This window comes from Aplidium turbinatum, chromosome 4, assembly GCF_918807975.1.
Source record: "Aplidium turbinatum chromosome 4, kaAplTurb1.1, whole genome shotgun sequence".
Lineage (NCBI taxonomy): Eukaryota > Metazoa > Chordata > Ascidiacea > Aplousobranchia > Polyclinidae > Aplidium > Aplidium turbinatum.
In genome coordinates this window covers 15,873,868-15,896,683 of record NC_137475.1, presented here as the reverse complement: position 1 = coordinate 15,896,683, position 22,816 = coordinate 15,873,868, and the positions used below count along the sequence as shown (strand labels likewise).

Below are 22,816 nucleotides of genomic sequence, written 5' to 3'. Positions count from 1 at the left end.
CTCGCTTCGGCCTCAGCTCTCGCGTCAGCCTCAGCTCGAATGGCCTCAGCTCTCGCGGCGGCCTCAGCAGCTCTCGCTTCGGCCTCAGCTTGTATCTGGAGCTCCTCTCGTCTTAGCTGCAGGTTAATTTGTGCCACTATCCGAGACGAAGTCATAGACATCCTAGTGCTTACATTTGAGGCGCTATCCTCAGGATGTATGTCAGCATCCAACATATCTGAGAACTCACTTTCTTTTTGTTCAAAGTTATTTTTTAACGAGTTAAATTCGGGGTCTACCCTATCACGAAGTTCTGCCAAGATCGCAGAGTTAAAGATTTTAGTCAAAAGAGCATGGAAATGCCATAATTCCTCTTCTAAAGTAGATAACTTAGATCTAAAAATTAACAGTTCCTGCTTATCACTCAAAGAACCTAGGGCTACAGAAAGTTTCCCAATTTGAGTCAAAATATCTCGTCTAAGATGCCGGGCCTCTCGAACTGACTTAGCCTCATCGTTACTGGGTCCCTCCCCAGAATGGCCTGCCCGACCGCAAAGAACATCATCAGGCTTAAACTCAGTCGAGTCTACGGCGGTCGAGTCCTTGTCGCCACCGAGTGTAGACATATTAAATGTTGGGGCTAAATTAACAATTAAAAAAATTAAGTTACACAAACACACAAATTTATTAGGCTACAGTAGTTATAAAAAACTTAACTGCAAAGACCGTAAAAATACAAAAAAGAATTTAAATGCACGATACCGTAGCTGTACGGGTATGAAGTCCTAAAGTCCACAAAACTTGCTTGGATTCTTCCACTTGAATCTACAAGCACAGATGGATTGTCTTTTAATCTTCTTTCTTGCCAATGATTGTCAAAGTTATTTTTCTTCAGTAGGCTACCAAACTGAGAAGAAATGTCTTTACTTTTCTTTGCTTCTGTAAGAGTGTAGACTACCAACCAACAAATCTTCTTTTTTTTATTTCTTGTAGGCCTACTTCTAATTAGTTCTTCTGCACTAGCTGACAACAAACACGTCGTTTATTTTTATGCCTTCAAGTGCTTCTTGGCCCACCAGCTAACAATAATCGTCGTTTATTTTTCTTGCTTTAATTTCTTCTTGACCTACCAACTGACAAAAATCGTCTTTTATTTTTTTTGCTTTAATTTCTTCTTGACCTACCAACTGACAAGAACTCGTCTTTTATTTTTTATGGTCACAGCGGTAAACCATAATCTCTTCATGGGAAAATTTTAACATAAAGTTCCCGAATCCGTTCGTCTGTATATAATGACCGAAGAAACACACACTTGAACTTCTTTTCAAACAGTGTATTTCTGTAAAATTAGCCCGCGGCTATCGAAATGGGTATGCAATGCCTACACCTCTAAAACTGTCACTACGATACAGATTACTTGGATAAAAGACGGAGAATTTGTCCAGTTAGCAAGCACCAAATAAACCAGTTAAATGTGCGACCGACTTCCAACAAACAACTTCGAGAATGAATCAGAAAAATTTGTGATAACTCAAAGGCACGAGAGCAGTAGCGCGATGCAACATTTCATGTTTAAACCGGTTTCAACAGGTTTGACACGAGTCTTACGGACGATGGTGCAATTTTGGCTCATGTTTTAGGAATTTCCATGACGTAATATTCAGTAAACCCGAACGGTTTCTACATGACGTTTGACCAGGCGAACAACCGTCTGGAACACAAGGTACTGTGACTAATGTAGTCATCAGCGTCAATGACATAGGCAATAAACAGCAGAGGCCCAAGGCAACTTCCCTGAGGCACACCGGATATCATGGGTTTCGGATCACTTTTCTCTCCATCCACCACAACGACTTCACTCCTACCAGAAAGGAAGGAACGTATCCACGAATAAACATTGCCTTTTATACCCAGAGCCGACAGTTTCCTCATTAGTCTTTTGTGTGGAACCGAATTGAAGGCTTTGGAAAAGTCCAAATAGACAACATCAACGCATTGACCTTTATCAACAATAGATGTGATGTCTTCCAGAAATTCAAGAAGTTGGGTTGTGCATGAGGATTGTGGGATAAATCCAAATTGGGATGATTTAATAAGGTCACGCTCATCCCAGAAGTGCTAGATGACTTCTCTTAGGCATGACTCCATTAACTTACAAACACAACTTGTGAGGCTCACTGGACGATAGTTTGCAGGAGTTCTTCGGTTTCCCTTTTTAAAGATTGGGGTTACATGGGCAATCTTCCACTGCCCTGGAGTGTCACCATAATCGAGACACAGCTGAAAAAGTCGACACAACTGACATAAAAGAGTAAAACCACCAGCTTTAAGTGCAATGTATGGAATACCATCAGGCCCAGTTGAGGCAAAATTTTTTGTCTTGGTCAGGTTCCTCGATACTAGTTCAGTCGTGAAGGTGACACTGACTAGTTCTTCTTTGGTTTTTGGAGGAGCAAAAGGTATGTGGTTGGTATCCTCATAGGTAAAGACAGTGGAGTAAAAGTTACTCAGGGCTTGTGCACACTCAGTTGCATTGTTTGTTAAATCACAATCGCTGTTCTTGACCAAAGGACCAATGGAAACTTTTGATTTTTGCTTGGAACGCACATAGTGCCAGAACGGTTTGGCATCAGTAGTTTCAACTAGTCTGCATTCAAAGTTTTTGATGGCATACCGAACTTCTGATTTAAGGTTCTTTGCCGTAATATTTCGCATTCTCCTGTTTTCAGTAGTCTTATTTGCGAGAAACTGTCTTTCTGCTTTATTGCGTTGTTTTCGAGCATTACGGACCTTTTGAGTTTCCCACAAAGGAGATGTCTTAGTTATTTGTGTTGTTGATGGGACTGTAGCTTCCAAGATACAATCCAGAGTTGATACAAAATTTTCCCAGATTGAATTGACCTCTACGGTGGAAAAAACATTTTCCCAGTTAGCAGCATTCACAAGATCTTGAAACAGAACCCAGTCTGCCCTCCTAAAATTCCGACGCAATCTAGAGCTTTTATTGCGGCGGATGCTTAACAGCGCAACTTCTGCCAAGACCATGTTATGGTCCCGAGTTAGCTAAGGGTTCTAAAATATCGACATTGGTAATAAGCTCTGGATTAGAGGTGAACAGCAGATCCAAAGTTGCTTCTTCTCTTTTTTGGCTTAATACACACTGCACTAAGTTATTGTCCAGAATTACCTCCATAAAATCATCATTGCTTGGCTTGTAACAGAGGTTAGCCCAGTCAATTGAAGGAAAATTGAAATCACCAGCAATAAGTCGAAAAGTTGACTTTTCCTGGCAGGCTTTGCACAGAAGCTCATTGAGATGTTTGTTGTCCAATGCTGAATTATTTGGAGGGCGGTAGACAATGCCGATCAGCACTGTTACATCTGATGGAAAGTTGGCTTTACACCATATAGTTTCTTCATACACATCACAGGTTAGGTTTTCAACAAGTGTACATTCAATCTGTTTATCTACATACAACAGAACTCCCCCCACAGCACGATTCCTCCTGTCATTTCTGAACATGTTGTAGCCTACCCACTTAGTTGAAAAACGACATCTGATATATCTTTGTTCGCCCATGTTTCTGTTATGCCAATAAACATGGGTGTATATTGAGCAGCATATAGTTGCAGCATGTGAATTTTGTTAGGTAAACTCCTCGCATTGATTATAAGGAAGTAAGGGTTGGTCCTTACTTTTACTCGTCGTTTTTTGCCTCCTTGTTAGACTCATTCCAAGTGTTGTCCCTCTTCCAGCTGCCATCAGCTTGCTTTACATACTTCCATATTTTACCATTGTCCCTTAGGCTGTAGCTGACTGTGCTGACGCCACTTTCCATGGCAGCCTTGTTCATATTGAAAACACTCCCAGATTTCTTGTTGTAAATTTGCCAAGACTCTAGATCCATGTTCAGGCGTACTTTAACGTGTTGGAAATTAGTGCCCCTCTTGTGCTGAGTAAACTTCATTCTAAAGTTTCTTGCATCAAGCTCAGTGGGAAAGCTCACCTTTACAAGTCGAGTTGAGGTTGAGTCACCGGGTTTTTGGCCTAGCCTTTGGACATTTAGTGGTTCCACTTGCACACCAATCTTCTTTCCAATTTCTTTGATTTGCTGTTGATCAGTTTTGGAAGAGGACTCCTCTATGCGTGATATGATAAGTTCGGACTTTGTTTTTTCACACTGCAGCACTGACTTGACAGCATACGCGCCGACTTCCGGCGGACTGGGGGGCGGCGCCCCCCGTAAATTTATGGTTGAGCGGCAAGAAAAATGGTTATTACAAGTGTTGTTTCAAAGATAAAACACTTCGCAAAAGAGATTTAGATCATTTAAACGGACTTAGGGAATACCGAAAGCAAAAAATAGCTTACGTTGCTTTTGCCCGCAAAACAGCAGCTGGCTTTCTCATACGGTATGGAAATTTCAAAGTAGATGGTAGAGTAACTTGCGCTGCTGGAATAGTCACGTAACTCTTCACTGCAATATTAACTAAACCAGCTAAATTAGACGCGCTATTTTCAACGAGGTCTTCCCGCTGTGAGATCAATTATGATTCAACAGAACGCATATTTTTGTTCGCAATGTGTGAGAATTAAATCGAAAACCGATAAAAGAAAAGGTGTTCAATGGTTTTGGTCGCAGATATTGCCTGCCTTAACGACGCCTCTTACCGCTATTATCACCAAGCCAACTGACATCATTGTTTTATGCGGCCTCTAAGGTTTGACATCGACTTCAACGATCATGGATGTTACGTAATAAGAACGATTATATCCTACACGCAAAAATAAAAAAATTGATCTCTTAAAACAGCTCTTTCTGCTGTTTTTGTCTCGTGAGCTTTGCATATTGCTTAACATTGCATAAGGTTTAGAATTGACAAGTAATCATTAAATTTGAAACTTAAGTTTGAATGACTGCAAATAAACGTATTCAAAATTTTGACTTCAGCCGACGACTACGCCATTACACACTCCGTAATCTACGTCGACAATGATTTCGCCCCAGCAAAAATTTTGAAAACTGCCGAGCTGGGGACAACAGCTTGTCCTGTGTATAAGTTGAACCTGTCTTTTTGAGGTGAAAATCACTTGCGAACATCTCGATTTAGGTTCGGTGGTGAGTTGTTGATAAAAATTGCATTTCCGCCTTTTTCCATGTTGCAACATTTCATTCTTTCATGATGAAGTTATCGCTATGTTAAACAATATGGACGCCAAGATCGTATTTCCGCGTTTTCTACATCGGCATTAAATCGCTACTTCTGCGGACAATACGCCATTTCACGCCCGGCTTATTTCCGCGTTTCCGCATTTCCGCCTTTTAGTGTTGCCCAAAAGGAGGATTATCAGAATTCAGACGGTCCTTATTCAAATAGAGTCTATTGGAATAGAATCGGCATCCTTTCGATTGCCCTCGCTCGTTCAAGGGTTGCCAGAGGTTAATATAAAAAAGAGCTCAAGCTTAAGCAAAAACTAGCTCAATTTTTTTGAGGGTAGGCTACTAGGGTGCAACCTGGTCACAGCGGTAAACCATAATCTCTTTGTGGGAAAATTGTAACGTAAGATTTCCGAATCCGTTCGTCTGTATGTAATGACCGAAAAACAAACACTCTTTTGAAACATCTTTTCAAAAAGTGTATTCCTGTAAAATTAGCCCGCGGCTATCGAAAATGGGACGCAGCACCGTACGCCTCTAAAAACTGTCACTACAATACAAACTACTCAGATAAAGACGGAATTTTTGTCCAGCTAGCAAGCACTAAGCAAATAGTTAAATGTGCGACTAACTCTCAAGCAACCATTTCACGAATGACCAGAATAGATATCAATATCTCAAACTCACGTACGCCGTACTGTGACGTCATAACGAAAGACATTGTCACGCAATTCAAACCGGTGTTCAAAGGTAGTGATGCAATATTTCATCAGGTCTTACGACCGATGGTGATGGTGCAATATTTGGACATTTTCTAGCAATTTCCATGATGTAAGATGCCAGCTAGGTTAAGTAGACCATAACGGTTTTATATGACGTTTGATTTGGTGAATAATTGTCTGGAACACAACCTAATTCGTATAGTGATTCCCCTAAACACGAATTTTGGTAAAATAACCCGAAACACGAATTTCAAATAAAACAGGCCAATGTTTGTTTAAACTCAAAAACTGAAATGGGTAAAAACAAATGAAATCAACACAGCACCGAAACCTTAATCTCTCAGATTTTAATGAAAATTACGTTTTGAAGCCCTGTAACAAAAAATCATTTTCCCAAAATTTCGTCTTCCTACGTCGAGTACTTTTCGAGATAGAGTGATTTGAAATTTTAATCATTTTTACCACTTGATGGCGCCATTTTTCACATTTTTACCCATATCTCGGCCAATTTTTTTGTAGACACACGGTTGATGGCTCATTTGAAAGATAAATTTAAGTTCTATCAATCTATCTAAAAATAATGAAACTTTTTTTAATAATGAAAGAGGAATGTTGTGTTCTTGGTTGTAAACTTCCGACTAGCATAGCAAAAATATATATTTTGTCAGACTAATAAAATAATGGCGTAACTCATTTTTTCTTGTTTTGAGATAATCGAAAAAAACTGTCTACACGGTTGTTTTTATCATATTTATTGTACAGTTAAACGAAAATAGCATGTCGACACAATTACAATGAGCAATAGGGTGGGCCAAAAAAAACGACTTTGGAATTTCGTTCCAATAAATTGGAAAAAGTTGCCATTTTCTATATGATTAGCGATGGTAAAAAAAAATTTTTGATTAAAAAACTTTTAAGGGTCCCGCAAACGCCCTAAAGTGCGCCAGTTTTGTCAAATTTTGCAAAAAAAACGACATAAAACGCCAATAAGACCTTCTAAATTACCACCAATCTTCCTCATATTTGATACGCGTATGAAGCAACTGGATGCGCAGCATATTAAAAAAATTTGATGAACATGGCTCAAATACCTTGTGAGATATTCATGTGGAGAAGATGTTTGAATATTGAAAATTTCAACCACATGGTGGCGCTGTAGTTTTATATTTACTTTAGTAACTGGCGACACACTGAAGCTAGCGAGACATTCAAGGTATCAATGGAAAGATAATTAGCAGGGCTAAGCGATCATGTATTAAACTTGGCCAAACTAATATTTGATGACGTCACTATGACGTCATACTATTTAAAATTGCCTTTGTGCAATTAATCAAATAAAATGTATTAAAAAAAAAACTATGCCTAATTGACGAATCACCTTTGCTAAATCTCAACACTGGTGTCATCACGGGACTCATGTTGTCAACCTCCTCGTGGTGAGTCCCGGTAACTGCACAAAACAGGCTAATGACAACAAACAGAGACACATCAGGGCGTTTCTGGGGTGGTAAAATGATAAACCCTCGGCCCCAGAGTTCGAAGAAAGAAGCCAGAAGTCCCAACATCCTGGACGAAGCTACACTCACCTGGCTCTCCATCACCTGCCCTGAAATTTGATTTCATCTGGTCTCAAACGAAAGAAGAAGAACACTGGTGTCCATAGACTTGGATTTATTGGAAAGTACTGTAGGCCTATCCTCCATGTGGGAAAGAAGTCTTTCTTCAGTTCCATGGTTATCACACAATTAAGCAAGAAGAATCTAAAGGTACTTCCCCGAAACGAGAAGCAATAATTCTAGTTGTCGAAGATATTAAACAATAGTGGAAGAAAACAAGAATCGATCTTAAAACCACAGATGCTATAACTTACATGGTCAAGAAGTTGACAGACCGGTATGAAAATTTGAAAAAATGCAAACACAGAGAAGGAAAAGAAAGAGAAACAGAAAGAAATTTTTTGATGATCTGCAAGATACGCTATGGGTTGTTAAGAAAAACGTAGAAGACGATTTGAGAACGTCTACCAACCTTAAGAAAATGGAGGACTGGAATTATTTTGAAGCAATCCGAGGTAAAAATCGAAAAGCCACTTTGGGTTCTTTAGATATTCAAGAGCAAATAAAAATGAAAAGAAAGAAAACGAGACAAGATCAAGGTATAAAACGTAAACTTAAAGATGCTTTAGACACACCACTTCCGCAAGATTTGTTGCAATCCAGTACTTCTTCAGAAGAAACTGGAGAAGATCTGGATCAAACCTATGTGGGGGATTTGTCGGCAAAAACAAGCAAGACAACGGAAACCAAGAAAAAGCAAGTTCTTACACCCCAAGTTTGCAGCCTGGCGGCCAAATATTCTTTGTCGAACAGGCAAGTGTTTGAATTTAAGTGCCGCCACGACAGAAAATAGTCTTAATAACAAAATTTTCTCTGTAAATACTGTACGTTGAAAGCGGATGAAATTTTCTACTGAAGCAGAAAGAAATCTCTTAGCTAATGAACTTGCTGCAGCTACTGCTTTTTTCACACTTTACTGGGACGGAAAAAAAAGTCAAAGCTCTCACTCACTGTGCTGACAAGGAGGAGCGAGTGGCCGTGCTACCAACCACTTCTGAGGGAGACGAGATATTACTCGGAATAATACCTGTGAAAAATAGATCTGCAGCTGAAAAGCACTCCAAAATTCTTAATCTGCTAATAGAAAAGGGCATAGAACTAAACAAAATAATCGCATGCGTATTTGACACTACCGCAGTTAATACTGGTGTAAAATTTGGCATTGTGAAACGCTTGGAAACTTCCTTATCCCATGCACTGTTGGAATTAGCCTGCCGGCATCATGTTTACGAATTGCTTTGTGGTGCAGCAAGTGAATCCGTCCTCGGAAAATTGTCTACAACTGGAGATAAGAAGAAGACCATAGCACCTTATGAACCACTTTTTAAGAAGCTGTGTTCTGCTTGGAATGATATTAATACAGATACACAAAATCTCGAACTCTTGGATAAGAAGAAACTTTCACGCACTTTATTACGCCACACTGAAGAAGCTAAACAATTTTTGAAACTTTGGTTGGAAAATGACACAGTGTTAAGGCATGATTATTTAGAAATGGCCCAACTTTGCTACGTGCATCTTGGTGGTATTCTTCCACGAAAATATATGCCATTTAAGCTGCGGGCACCGTCTGCCTCCATCATGCAAGATGGATGCAGGCCCGTAACTAGGGGGGCGCAGGGGGGGCGAAGCCCCCCTGCAAAAACGTTGGCACCCCCTGGAAAAAAATATGTTAAATTAGCTCTGTTCGCTGACTTTTCAGTTTTGCACTCAATTTTCTTGTGTTTAATTGTAAACATTGTGTGTTTAAGGGTGTGGTAGAATCAGTGGCGTAACCAGGGGGGGTTGGGGGTTGCAACCCCCCCTTTGTCACACGTGTGACGTCACGATATTGAGATTGATGCTTAGTCTAAAAAAAATTGCCTAATTTTATACAAAACTGTATTAAAAGAGCGAGTTTTGCCAATACCAAACATCTCAGCCAGGAATTAGCAACAAGAAAACATAGAGACTTGGCTTTATTTCCGAAAAATGCCGAAAAAAACATGATCTTATCCTTTTGCTATGCCACCGGACAGCACCATTTTACAGGAATATTTATACCCACATTTTTGTTGAAAATGCTCTCAGAATGCACCAAATTCAAAGTAATTTTTAAAAAATTTTTGGGGAGGCCCCCCCGCCGCTGGGTCGTCAACCCCCCCCCCCCCCTTTCAAAATTTCTGGCTACGCTACTGGGTAGAATGTTGTCTCTAAAACAAAGTTTCCCTAATTTTAAACGAAACTGCATTAAAAGAGCGAGTTTTGCCAATACCAAACATTCAAATATCTCAGCCAGGAATTAGCAACAAGAAAACATAGAGACTTAGCTTTATTACCGAAAAATGCCCTAGAAAACATGATCTTATCATTTTGCTATGCCACCGGACAGTACCATTTTACAGGAATATTTATACCCACATGTTTGTTGAAAATGCTCTCAGAATGCACCAAATTCAAAGTAATTTTTCAAAATCTTCTGTGGGAGGTCCCCCCAGACCCCCCGCTGCTGGGTGTCGCCTTTGGCGAAGACGCTGTCGGGCTTTGCCCGCCGCCCATCAACCCCCCCCCCTTTTTTTTCTAAATTCCTGGCTACGCCACTGACTGTTTCTATGATAAACTAGTTTAATGTAAACGTTGTATTAGGCCTACGATTAATGTTCCTGCGTGAATATACCCACATTGTGTACAAACGTCGTTTTCGTACATGATTCGGAAGGTAAAAGTTAGGCCCCCTCTAGAATACTTTTGCCCCCCTGCTGCTCCAAGCTAGTTACGGGCCTGGATGGATGTCTAAAGTTCTCTACGTTATGAAGTTAACAATGCTTAAGCCATATTTTGCCCATGAGATAGACTCCGGAGTTTGACAACATTCTACAGCGTTTACTATGCCAAAGCGTGGCTAACATGCATGTTTGCTTCCAAAGCTCCCTCAAATGACTTGGCTTTCATCAAAGCACTAGAAGAAATCTGCAGTGCTAAAGGAATATTGCCATATGAGTTTTTAAAGATTGTCCAACCTGCTCTAGATAAGATTCAAGATCACACTTGGTACTTGAGTGAACGGCTGGTAGGTCTTGCTCTTTTCGATACATCAGTGGATAATTCAACCAAAGAAGCAATGCGCTCAGCTTTCTTGAAATACAAAGGAAAAGCTCTTCAAAAAAGTCAGGAGATGCCACAATGCTCTTCATTCTCCAATAAGCAATTGAAAGATTTTGTTGGGGCCGACACATAAAGATTTTTTGATCTTCTACATTTCCTTGAAGAGTTGCTAAAACTGTCAGCGTTTAAATGGCCTGAATTACCAGACTATCAATATACCTTATCTGTTGTCAAGAATCTGTCAGTGGTAAATGATTGTGCCGAAAGAGCACTTGGCATGGCAACATCTCTTCATGGTCCTACAAAGCCAAAAAATGAAAAGCAGCTACAAGCAACATATAAAGTGATTGATGCAGTTAGAAAATTCCAACGATCTGCAGCTACTGCATGTGAACGAGTAACCAAAAAAACTTTGGCTGATTTCTTGACTTATAGTGTTGTGCATTAGTATCAATTACTGTCTGTATAGGTGTATAATTACACAGCACGTACTTCCGATTACCTGCATCCAAAAAAAAATGTTACTTTAAACTGGGAAGAAAATATCACTAATTAAAAGTTGTACTTTAAGAATTCGATATACTGTAAAAGGCAAATGAATCGTTCATATGAACTCAATTTCCAATATATTACGTCATAATGACGTCATCAAACATTATCATGACCAAGTTCAATACACAATCGCTTAGCCGTGCTAATTACCTTGCCATTGATACCTTGTATATGTCGGTGGCTTCAGTGTGTCACCAGTTATTAAAGGAAATATAAAATTATAGCGCCACCATGTGGTTAAAATTCTCAAAACTTTAAACATGAATATCTCACTAAGTATTTGAGCCATGTTAATCAATTTTTTTTCACATGTTGTGTATCAAGTTGCTCCATATATTTGTCAAGTATAAGAACGATTGGCGATAATTTAGATGGTATAATTGGCGTTTTAATTCGTTTTTTTTGTAAAATTTAACAAAATTGGAGCACTTTGGGGCGTTTGCGGGACCCTAAAAACTTTTTTATTAAAAAAAAATTTTTTGCCATCGTTAACCATATAGAAAATGGCAACTTTTTCCAATTTATTGAAGCGATTGAAAGATAAATTTGAAAAACGCCCAATTTTGGCCCACCCTAATGAGCATGTATACTTTGATTTGCTTCATTTTGCATCCCATAATGTGCTGGGATGACTTAGGCCATTTTCCGAATGCACAGACATGACTTAGGCCATTTGATATTTTGAGTTTATCAATATGAGTTTTTTAGCGGTGACATAATAACAGTAATAATACGACTGGAATTAACAGGAAAATCGCTAATAGCAACTCCAACCTAATGATAGGAGTTATATTTCATGCTAGACTGCATATTTTGCCTAAAACAGTTCAGAGTTGGCAAGACAAGCTGAATAAATTATTATCAGTGATGAGGCAAATTATCAAAAAAGAAGTTGCACCTTGTTGGCATAACATGTTTCATAGATTGGAGATCATTGTATTTCCTCAATTTGATTGGAAGATGGCTTAAAAAAATAGGAATCCATGTAGCCTACTGTAGTGTTGCCTAAGTTTGTTTGTGACCGGTGGCAGATCCTCTCACTGTGCAGCCTCACATAATGAAACCTTGTACAATACCCTTCCACTGCTTTCATGATTCAGGCCTCCAAGATCATGAACAGTGGGATCTCCAGCTTTCTTTCCAGGCCTGATACTCAACAAGCATCATCCATCGATTTTCATAAAATTACTGTGTTGCATCCTCTGTACATTGCTAGAATGAGGTCTGATCCTGACATTCTGGATAATAATTTCGCATTCTATCGTCGTAAAAATGTTGTTTACCAATTTTTGCTCGATAGTACTATGTGCATGCTATAGCACTCCATTTGAGTGTGACCAGCCACGAGGTACTTCTGAGTAAGTGATGCCATGCTTCCATGCAAGGGCACAGTAGGCAGGGCCTCCAAAAGCCCTGCCGGGCCCCGGTGCAGATGTTGCTGCCGGGCCCCCCAGCGCGACATGTCGCGTGATATCTCACCAATCACAAGCAAAATTTGCGGTGCGCGTTCTTACAAAGGATAAATTAGGTTAAAGTATTAACCCTCCATTATTTCACAAACAATGCACTATTGTAAATATAACTTTAAATTCACAGACACACACTAGTTATACACAAAGATAAAATTCTAAAACACTACATAGTGTAAATATAGCCTCAATAGCGTTGTCAGATATGGAATTCTGCCCTAATTTGAGGAATAGTTTATAGCTGTTGAAAACAAAAACTTGTATTTTGGATATTTTTTTAGTCCTGGGTGAAGATCAAAACCCTAACCTTTCCTAACTCTAACCCAGTGTTTCTCAACCTTTTTTGGCCCAACGCCCCCTTCATGACCTGGAAAAATTTTACCGCCCCCCAACAAAAACGATTAATTACGAAAAGCGAATATAAAACAATAAATAGTATTAATACTACAAAAGTGCTCAATGCCAAGCAGAGCGAATTACATCAAATAGGCTAGTTACCAGTCTCTAAAACCCTTACAGCCTGTTTCACCCTAAAAGGGGGATCATCAAAAGGTCATTATTCAAATAGAATTCTATTTGAATAAGGACCTTCTGATGATCCCCCTTTTAGGGTGAAACAGGCTGTAAGGTTTTTAGAGACTACCGTATTAACTATATTTGGTGAGAAGCAAATATATATTTGCGAGCATGAAAACAGTATATATAAGTCTACTGGTAGTCAGCGTGAATCTTGAGCTTGGTGAGAAAGTGCCAGTTTCTTCACATCCTGTGTAAAGCCAATGAGAAACATTCGAAGATCACCAGGGCCTCTGAGAGAAATTTTCACTAGGGGTAGGGGAAGGTGGGGTTAGTTGAGTCAGTGGGTTGGTTGAGTCACCATTGTTTTCTGACTAACCAAGCATGACTTCGTGAAGATTAATTGCTTGAAATAATAAGCATTATGGGTAACTGCGTCCATCTTGTTTTAGCAGCTTTGTAAGTTATACAGGTTATACAGTCAGCAAAATGCTATTTTTTGGACTAAAAAGTAAATATTTTCAGCTCAAAGTTGATTAGGATGCTGAAGCTATGATAGGCGTAAGCAAAGATAGCGTCGAAGTTTCATATAGTTTATAGCTATCTTATGCACAGTGCATTTGTGTAAAACTGATAAAGCTTTACGTATAGATAATACTTTCAATAATTGTCACGAGGAAGGATTGGGGTTGGTTGAGTCAATAGCTGCGGGACTAGTTGAGGCAGTGACTCAACTAACCCTACCTCAAGTTGCAGGCTGCTGAAATCTTACTTCTGAATTTTATTGCTAAACGCGCATTATTAATTCAGTTACTTGGACAAAATGAGCTATTATTTGATTATTACTTTTCTGTTTAGCTTTAAAATATTTTCAAATTAAGTCTTAAAAATTATAAAAAAAACTGGTCGTGGACAATGGCTTATGGAAACTTTTGAAGCTGGTTTGAAGTTAGTGCAAAATGGTATGTCGTTAAGAAAGGCAGCAGAAAGAGTTGGTGTGGACAAAGAAACGTTTCGTAGATGTTTGAAGAAGATAAATGAAACTGGAGCTGATGCTTCTAAAGTAAAGATGGGATGCTTAAACCACAAGCAAGGCATGAAACAAGTTGGGTCTATTGTTTTTAGGGATAGAGGAGATTTGGTGACTATGATCGGCACCATCAATACTCTTGGAATTGCTCGATTCGTTATTGCTGCACTTGATGCAACTCGTGCTGTCCTATGGTGGAAGTAGTAGTTCTACATGTTTCCAATGCAACAGTTGGGGTTGGGCACATTTGGCGTGCACCGACAACAGTGCTGTTTTTACATGTCCACTTGTGATTAATTTAGGGGTAGGGAACTTACGGCCGGCGGGCCAAATGTGGTTCGCAAAGCAATATAATGTGGCCTGTGGGAGCATGAAAAGTATTAGATTTCATGTCACTTTCAATAATACGTGTGAAATTTGGGTCTGGGCGATATGAAGACCTTTTTTTAGAGAAATGGCATGAAGTCGGGCGAAATCGAGAGAAATTTGGGCCTGGTTGCGGTGAAGACCTTTTTTTAAATTTATTTTAGAGAAATGGCATGAAGTCGGGCAAATTCGAAGAAAATTTGTGACTGGTTGCTGTGAAAACTCTTTTTTTATGAAAAGTTTGTGGAAACAGGCGAATTTGGAGGAGCCATGTGGCACGCCTGGTATTTTTAATATTTTTTGTGGCCCATAGTACAAAGTATAGGTTATTCCCCACTTCTGGATACAATAAACGTTCATTGATGGTATAGATCAGAGGTGCCAGTCTGCCAGATGGGGACGGTGCCCAATAGCCCCAAAAAATTATGCATCTCATGATCTCATGAATGCCATTGCGCCTCAACTAACCCCACCCACTGACTCAACTAACCCTGCATGCGGGGTTGGTTGAGTCAAACGGTGCTCTGTGTTCAAAGTAATAAAAATGACAATTAAACGTGATATAGCATTTTAATAAATGGGTAGTAGCAAACATACTTTGTTACCTTTGTTTCACTTAGACTTTGATAGGTGTATCTACAATAGGTAAAAAATTATAAGGAAAAATCTGAAACATGACTCAACTAACCCCACCTTCCCCCTACGAAGAGTCATTCCGGGCCCCTTTGTCTTAGACAAAACACGTGATGTTTGCTTAGGCATATTGCACACCATACAACATGTTACTGTAGAATTGGACATCTGTGCGCAATAATACTGTAGTATTAGGCTACAATAAAACTATTATTTAGTGTTTTGTGTAGATCAAGTGATCTGTCCCTCGCTAATTTGTGTATCCTGCATTGAATTCGTGAGTCAGTTGTTGATGATGCTGTTGAGAGGTGTCGCTTGTAGGCTTCAGCTATAATGTAAAGTTTTCAAATTCATTTATTTATTTCTCTTATAGCCTATGTAGCCTATAGCCTAGTTACAGTAGCCTATTCCTGATGAATGTGAGAACAGTGAGAACAATTCATAAACTTTGTATCAGAATATGGGAAACCAACATTTGGCCAGATGATTGGGTAAAGTCAATATTTGTCCCATTACCAAAAAAAGGTGATATAACGGAATGCAGCAACAACCGAACAATTGCTTTAATTAGTCATGCCAGCAAGGTAATGTTAACAATAATTAAAAAAAGACTAGAAAACAAAATTGAACACGAATTAGCTCCTGAACAGGCTGGTTATAGACCCCGCAAAGGAACAAAAGACGCAATATTCAATCTTAAAATGCTGATAGAGAAACGAAGAGAACGGAACCTTTCAACTCATTTATGTTTTCTAGACTATCGAAAGGCTTTTGATTCAGTGAAGCACCAACAATTGTGGACAATTCTGAAAGGTTATGGCTTTCCTACACATCTGATCAATTTAATCCGAAGCCTGTATACTGCTCAAAAAGCAGCAGTAAGAACTGGAAGTGGCCTCACCGAGTGGTTTTCCATTGGAAAAGGTGTCAGACAGGGATGCATATTGTCACCATATCTTTTCTATCTTTATACTGAACACATAATGAGAAAAGTTTTGGAGAATTTTGATGGCTCAGTGAAAATTGGAGGAAAAGTGGTAACCAACTTTCGATATGCTGACGACATAGTGTTGGTCGGTGGAAGTGTAACGGAACTGCAAGAACTTTTGAATAGGATCAAGTCAAGAAGTGAAGAATATGGTTTGCAATTACATCCCACAAAAACAAAAGTGATGGCCATAAGTAAAAAAGATGAAATTTGTCCAAGCTTATACATTGATGGTAATGTTGTTGAAAGTGTAAGTAATTTCTGCTATCTTGGCAGTGTCATAACTGACACTTATGATGATAGCACGGAAATTAGAAGGCGAATTGCTATGGCAAAAACAGCTGTGATATCACTTACAACGGTGTGGAAACAGAGATCAATTGGTAAAAACACAAAATTAAGATTGCTGCGAACTCTCGTTTTCCCAATTGCCACATATGGATGTGAAATTTGGACATGCAAAAAACGTGACATTAAAAAGTTAAAAAGTTTTGAAATGTGGTGTCACAGGAGGCTATTACGTATCAGCTGGATGGAAAGAAAAACAAATGAATTTGTTTCCCAACAAATAAACGATAAATGGAGTCTGATAAACAACATTAACCTTAGAAAATTGAGATATTTCGGACACATTGCAAGAAGCAACTCGTTGGAAAATTCAATGTTAACTGGGATGGTGCAAGGCAAACGAACAAAAGGACGACAAAAAATGAAATATTTTGACAATATCAAGCAAATTACAGGAATAAAAAGCATGCCGGAAGCACTAATAAAAACAAAAGACAGAACAAAATGGAGGCAGTTCATAAGGGAGATCACAGCTGATCAAACATGATCAATCTGTTGAAGAAGAATTCCTGATGAGGACACTACGTGGTGTCGAAAACGTTGGATTTAGTAGTTTTATTTTATTTGTGTGTTTAATAAAAAATGTTAAATCCGTTAACGTTGTTTCAGACGGTTGTTCGCCTGGTCAAACGTCATGTAGAAACCGTTCGGGTCTACTGAATATTACGTCATGGAAATTCCTAAAACATGAGCCAAAATTGCACCATCGTCCGTAAGACCTGTGTCAAACCTGTTGAAACCGGTTTAAACCTGTTTCAGTTTGAAACCTGTTTGGACATGAAATATTGCGTCACACGAACTGCTCTCGTGCCTTTGAGTTATCACAAATTTTTCTGATTCATTCTCGAAGTTGTTTGTTGGAAGTCGGTCGCACATTTAACTGGTTTATTTGGTGCTTGCTAACTGGACAAATTCTCCGTCTTCTATCCAAGTAATCTGTATCGTAGTGACAGTTTTAGAGGTGTAGGCATTGCATCTCCATTTCGATAGCCGCGGGCTAATTTTACAGGAATACACTTATTGAATAGACGTTTCAAGAAGTGTTTCTTTTTCGGTCACTATATGCAGACAAACGGATCCGGGAACTTTATGTTACAATTTTCCCACAAAGAGATTATGGTTTACCGCTGTGACCATAAAAAATAAAAGACGAGTTCTTGTCAGTTGGTAGGTCAAGAAGAAATTAAAGCAAAAAATAAAAATAAAAGACGAGTTCTTGTTAGCTGGTGGGCCAAGAAGCACTTGAAGGCATAAAAATAAACGACGTGTTTGTTGTCAGCTAGTGCAGAAGAACTAATTAGAAGTACAAGAAATAATAAAAGAAGATTTGTTGGTTGGTAGTCTACACTCTTACAGAAGCAAAGAAAAGTAAAGACATTTCTTCTCAGTTTGGTACTGAAGAAAAATAACTTTGACAATCATTGGCAAGAAAGAAGATTAAAAGACAATCCATCTGTGCTTGTAGATTCAAGTGGAAGAATCCAAGCAAGTTTTGTGGACTTTAGGACTTCATACTCGTACAGCTACGGTATCGTGCATTTAAATTCTTTTTTGTATTTTTACTGTCTTTGCAGTTAAGTTTTTTATAACTACTGTAGCCTAATAATTTTGTGTGTTTGTGTAACTTAATTTTTTTAATTGTTAAATTTAGCCCCAACATTTAATATGTCTACACTCGGTGGCGACAAGGACTCGACCGCCGTAGACTCGACTGAGTTTAAGCCTGATGATGTTCTTTGCGGTCGGGCAGGCCATTCTGGGGAGGGACCCATTAACGATGAGGCTAAGTCAGTTCGAGAGGCCCGGCATCTTAGACGAGATATTTTGACTCAAATTGGGAAACTTTCTGTAGCCCTAGGTTCTTTGAGTGATAAGCAGGAACTGTTAATTTTTAGATCTAAGTTATCTACTTTAGAAGAGGAATTACGGCATTTCCATGCTCTTTTGACTAAAATCTTTAACTCTGCGATCTTGGCAGAACTTCGTGATAGGGTAGACCCCGAATTTAACTCGTTAAAAAATAACTTTGAACAAAAAGAAAGTGAGTTCTCAGATATGTTGGATGCTGACATACATCCTGAGGATAGCGCCTCAAATGTAAGCACTAGGATGTCTATGACTTTGTCTCGGATAGTGGCACAAATTAACCTGCAGCTAAGACGAGAGGAGCTCCAGATACAAGCTGAGGCCGAAGCGAGAGCTGCTGAGGCTGCCGCGAGAGCTGAGGCCATTCGAGCTGAGGCTGCCGCGAGAGCTGCTGAGGCCATTCGAGCTGAGACTGCCGCGAGAGCTGAGGCCGAAGCGAGAGCTGCTGAGGCCATTCGAGCTGAGGCTGACGCGAGAGCTAAGGCCGAAGCGAGAGCAGCTGAGGCCGCCGCGAGAGCCGAAGCGAGAGCTGCTGAGTTCGCACTCAAAGACGCTCAGTTGAGGGCTGAACAACGTAAAGAGGTAGTTTTAGCTGAATATCGATCAGAGGTGGGCTCTCGGCGTAGCTCTAAGAAGGGCTCTTCTAGGCATTCCAGAAATGAACATCAATCGCAGTTTAATTTACATAACCTTTTCCAAACGCCCGTTCAACCTGTGAGTGGACCAGGGCAATCCACACGTTTTCCAGCTGTTTCAGGAGGTCTTGGGGCCGCGGCTAAGGGTCTTCCGAATGCTGTAGAGCCAAGGTCTGTGAATTACAACCGAACTCCTCCCCCAGAGCGTACAGGTCACGGGGCCGCCATTAGTAGTAATGCTTTGCCCCCTTCACAGTTTTCTGCGCCGCTAGGTTTTGATCGCCCAGCTACACGTAATTTGGGTGGTTGTGAGAGGCGTATCGTGTCTCCTGATTTTAACGTGTGTGAGGATCGTGGTCGGGCTGTGCATGTGACTGAGCCCACTCAGCCCCTTAAGGGATATAGCTTGTCTTCTCTCGCTAAATCGAGTTCTCAACAGCAGGATTGCTTTTTTGAATACCAAAATAGTAGGACGTTTTTCGATAAGGCGGCCTTGATTGGTTACGATGGTAATAATATGCCATTTATCTTCTTTAAAAATCGTGTTACGGCCTTAATGGCAGCTTCGCCCTTTAAGGGGACTTGTTTGACTTTGTTACAATCAGCTTGTGTTAGAACAGCTGCGCAAACGATTGCTAATTTGGTTTCTGACACCCCTGGCTTGTCAGAGGAAGACAGGATAGAAATGTCGTTAGCTCGCTTGTCCCAGCGTTTTGGGGTTCGTGGAGGTCTTTTTGCAGAACCGGAAATTAGAAAGTATCGCTATGGTAGCAAATTGACTTCGACCTCTTCCAGTGATCTGAAAGAGTTTAAAGATGAATTATCGCAGTGTTTGCTTTACGCGCAAGCTTATGGTCAGCGTGACAAATTGGAAGGACGTTTTGTTTTGGATTTGGCTAAGCGACTCCCGTTTGACGCTAAGCAGCGTTATCTTGACTTTTTAGGTGATCAGTATGGTGGCACTAATGAGCCTACTTTTCAGAGTTTGTTCGATTTTGTTGTACGAGAGGAAACGCGTAAGTCGACTGATTTTAGCATTATGCTAATGGGCGATTCTGGTGAGTCGCAGCATTTTAAACAGTTTGGCAAAGGAAAATTGCCTTCATGTCCGGTTAGGCAGACGTCCGTAAAACCCCACGATGATGTGATGTCAGGGAGTTCGCAGTACTCGACTGTTGTTGGCGCACCGCGCGGTGGTGAAGCCAGACGTAAAAACCTACCGGCATGCATTTGTTGTTCGTCACGTGGTCAAGTTGAATAGGCCTATCATTTTTTGTCTAATTGTAAAGAATTTTTGCGCTTGACACCTAAAGATCGGAGAGATGTCATTGTGAAAGCTGGCAAATGCTTGAATTGTTTGCGCCAGCATATGGTTAGGGATTGCGTTCATGCAAATAACTGTCGTAAGTGTGGGCCTAACAACGATAGGAAACACTATTTTCTTCTGCATGATTTTTATGTGACGTCACGTGATTCCCTGGATTCGGTTGGGAAAGATGATGCTCGTGCCAGAGTTCCTGTGCGTAATGTTAAGATTGGAAATGTTAAAGCAGCCTTTAACCGCGTTACTGCTGCTCGTGTTTTGAATCCAATGACTGGCAAATCGAAGTTGGTGTATTGTCAGCATGATCCTGGTTCGCAGTTGACGTTTGTTTCGAGTGACTTGGTGTGTGAACTTGATCTTAAACCGTACGATAAAGCGTCGTTTAAAATGGATACCCTGGCTGGTCAGAAAGCTACTTGTGCTGACCTTGTCAAACTCAACATCCAGTCGTTAGAGACAGATGAACTGTTTTGTGATATAACTTCGGTGGTTAACCCAGCTTGGGCTGATGATGTTAAAACTTTACCGCATAAACAAGATTTAAATGGTTTCCGTCATTTTCATGACGTGAATATGTTTCATTTGAATGATTGTAGTACTGTAGATGTACTGATTGGCAACGACAACGCTTATTTGATGTGGGCAAAAGAAGAACGTGTTGGTGAAAATCGTAGTGAACCGCATGCTTTACTCACTCCTCTCGGTTGGTTGGCTTGTGGTGGTAAGTCACCCTTAGAGGAAAGCGTTGCTAAAGTGTGCAGAGTGCAGACGTCTTCAGAGTCGGATGTCATCTCTGGCTTTCAGCGTAAAATTGAGTCTCGTGATATGGAAATAGCAGACCTGAATAAAGTCATTCAGGATTTGACGTTGCAAAATGAAACCTGTGAATTGTCTCGCAATGATAAGTTGGCTAGAGAACTTGTTGAACCGAATATTGAGTTGAAAGATGGTCGATTTGAGATACCTGTTCCGTTGAAGGAAGATATTGATCTACCTAACAATTTTGTGTTGGCGTCAGATAGAGTTGCTGCTTTAAGGAAGAAAGCTTTAAAACAACCTGAACTTCGTGATTTCCTTACTGACACCATGAAAGATCTTAAATCAAATGGCTATATTGAGCGTAGCTACTGGTGAAGCAGGAAATGTCAAGGGATTTGAATGGTATTTACCGTACTTTGTTACGTCACAATTAAAAAAGCGCATTGTTTACGATGGCAAGTCTGAATTCCGAGGAACTTGTGTTAATGATGTAATGTTTTCGGGTCCTGACTTGTAGATGAACCCTTGTAAACCCTCTGGTAGATGTCTTGGCTAGATTTCGGCTTGGTAGATTTGGTCTCATGGCTGATGTGACTAAATGCTTCTTTCAAATAAAGTTACCTGAGTCGCAAAGGGATTTGTTTCGTATATTGTGGTTTGAAGATGATGACCTTGAAAATGGTAGGATGGTACCATTTCGTTTTTGTGTACACCCTTGGGGAATAAAGAGTAGCCCGTATATCGCTTGCTTGGCTATAAAGAAAATGATCGAGCAGAATCCCAGCAGTGCTGGTGAATTGACTCTCTGCAATATTGCAAATAATATGTACATGGATGATTTTATATTTTCGGCTGATAGCTTAGAGGAAGCTCAGCAAATCACTCATGAATCAATTGCTTTGTTTGATAGCCGTGGGTTTAAACTTGGTAAGTGGAGTGCTAACAAGGAGGCTATGATTGTCTTGTCAAATTTGGATAATGAGATGCTTTCACCTTTGATTCGTGACATTGACTTTCAGACTGAAAATATGACTTTGCCATCAGCGAAGACATTGGGTTGTGTGTGGCAAACCGAGTCTGACGAGATGCGTATCGCATGTTCCTTAAAGCCCTTAGCTAAACACACGCGCAGAAGTATGCTCAGTCAGCTTGGACAAAATTTTGATCCGCTAGGCTTTGGAGCGCCATTTTTTCTAAAAGCACGCCTTATAGGCCTACTTCAGCAATTGGCGATAGACAAGTTTGATTGGGACACCGAGGTCCCTGATAGCTTTGTTAAAGAGTGGGAGTCGTGGCTTCGCTCTTTGGACCTGCTTAAGGATTTTTCGTTACCGAGATGGAATTTTGCAAACTCTGGTGTGTGCAGTCCGGATGATATTGTTTCATATCAATTGCATGGGTTTAGTGATGCTTCGAATCAAGCTTTCTCTTCTGTTGTTTACTTACGTAGACTGGTTAACGGAGTTCCGAGTGTGTCTTTCGTTCTGGGTAAATCTAACATTGTTGTAAAAAATCAGTTTTCTTGGCCGATAGCTAGGAAAGAGCTTGTTGCCGCTTTGAATACAGCAAGACTCGTGAAGCAGGCCTACGAGGCATTGAAGATGCCCGACTGCCTTAAGTATTTTTGGTGTGATTCTCGTACTGTGTTGCAGTGGGTTAAAAACCCTGATTTACGTTTGAATAAGTTTATTACGCGTCGAGTTGAGCATATTTTATTGTTGTCTGGAGCCCAGGATTGGCGTTTTTGCCCTACCGATATGAACCCAGCTG

General features: G+C 40.1%; 1 protein-coding gene across 1 annotated transcript; it reads right to left on the bottom strand.

The window, feature by feature from the left end:
- Positions 1-2,097: 2,097 nt before the first annotated feature.
- On the bottom strand, positions 2,098-3,024 carry LOC145768943 (uncharacterized). Its single transcript, XM_082580544.1, has one exon. It carries the CDS (start codon positions 3,022-3,024, stop codon positions 2,098-2,100), a length of 927 nt encoding a protein of 308 aa, XP_082436670.1.
- Between the last annotated feature and the right edge of the window lie 19,792 nt (positions 3,025-22,816).

What these genes read in the sequence shown, in the direction of transcription:
- LOC145768943 (XM_082580544.1), bottom strand. Translation starts at nt 3,024, where the DNA reads ATGGTCTTGGCAGAAGTTGCGCTGTTAAGCATCCGCCGCAATAAAAGC.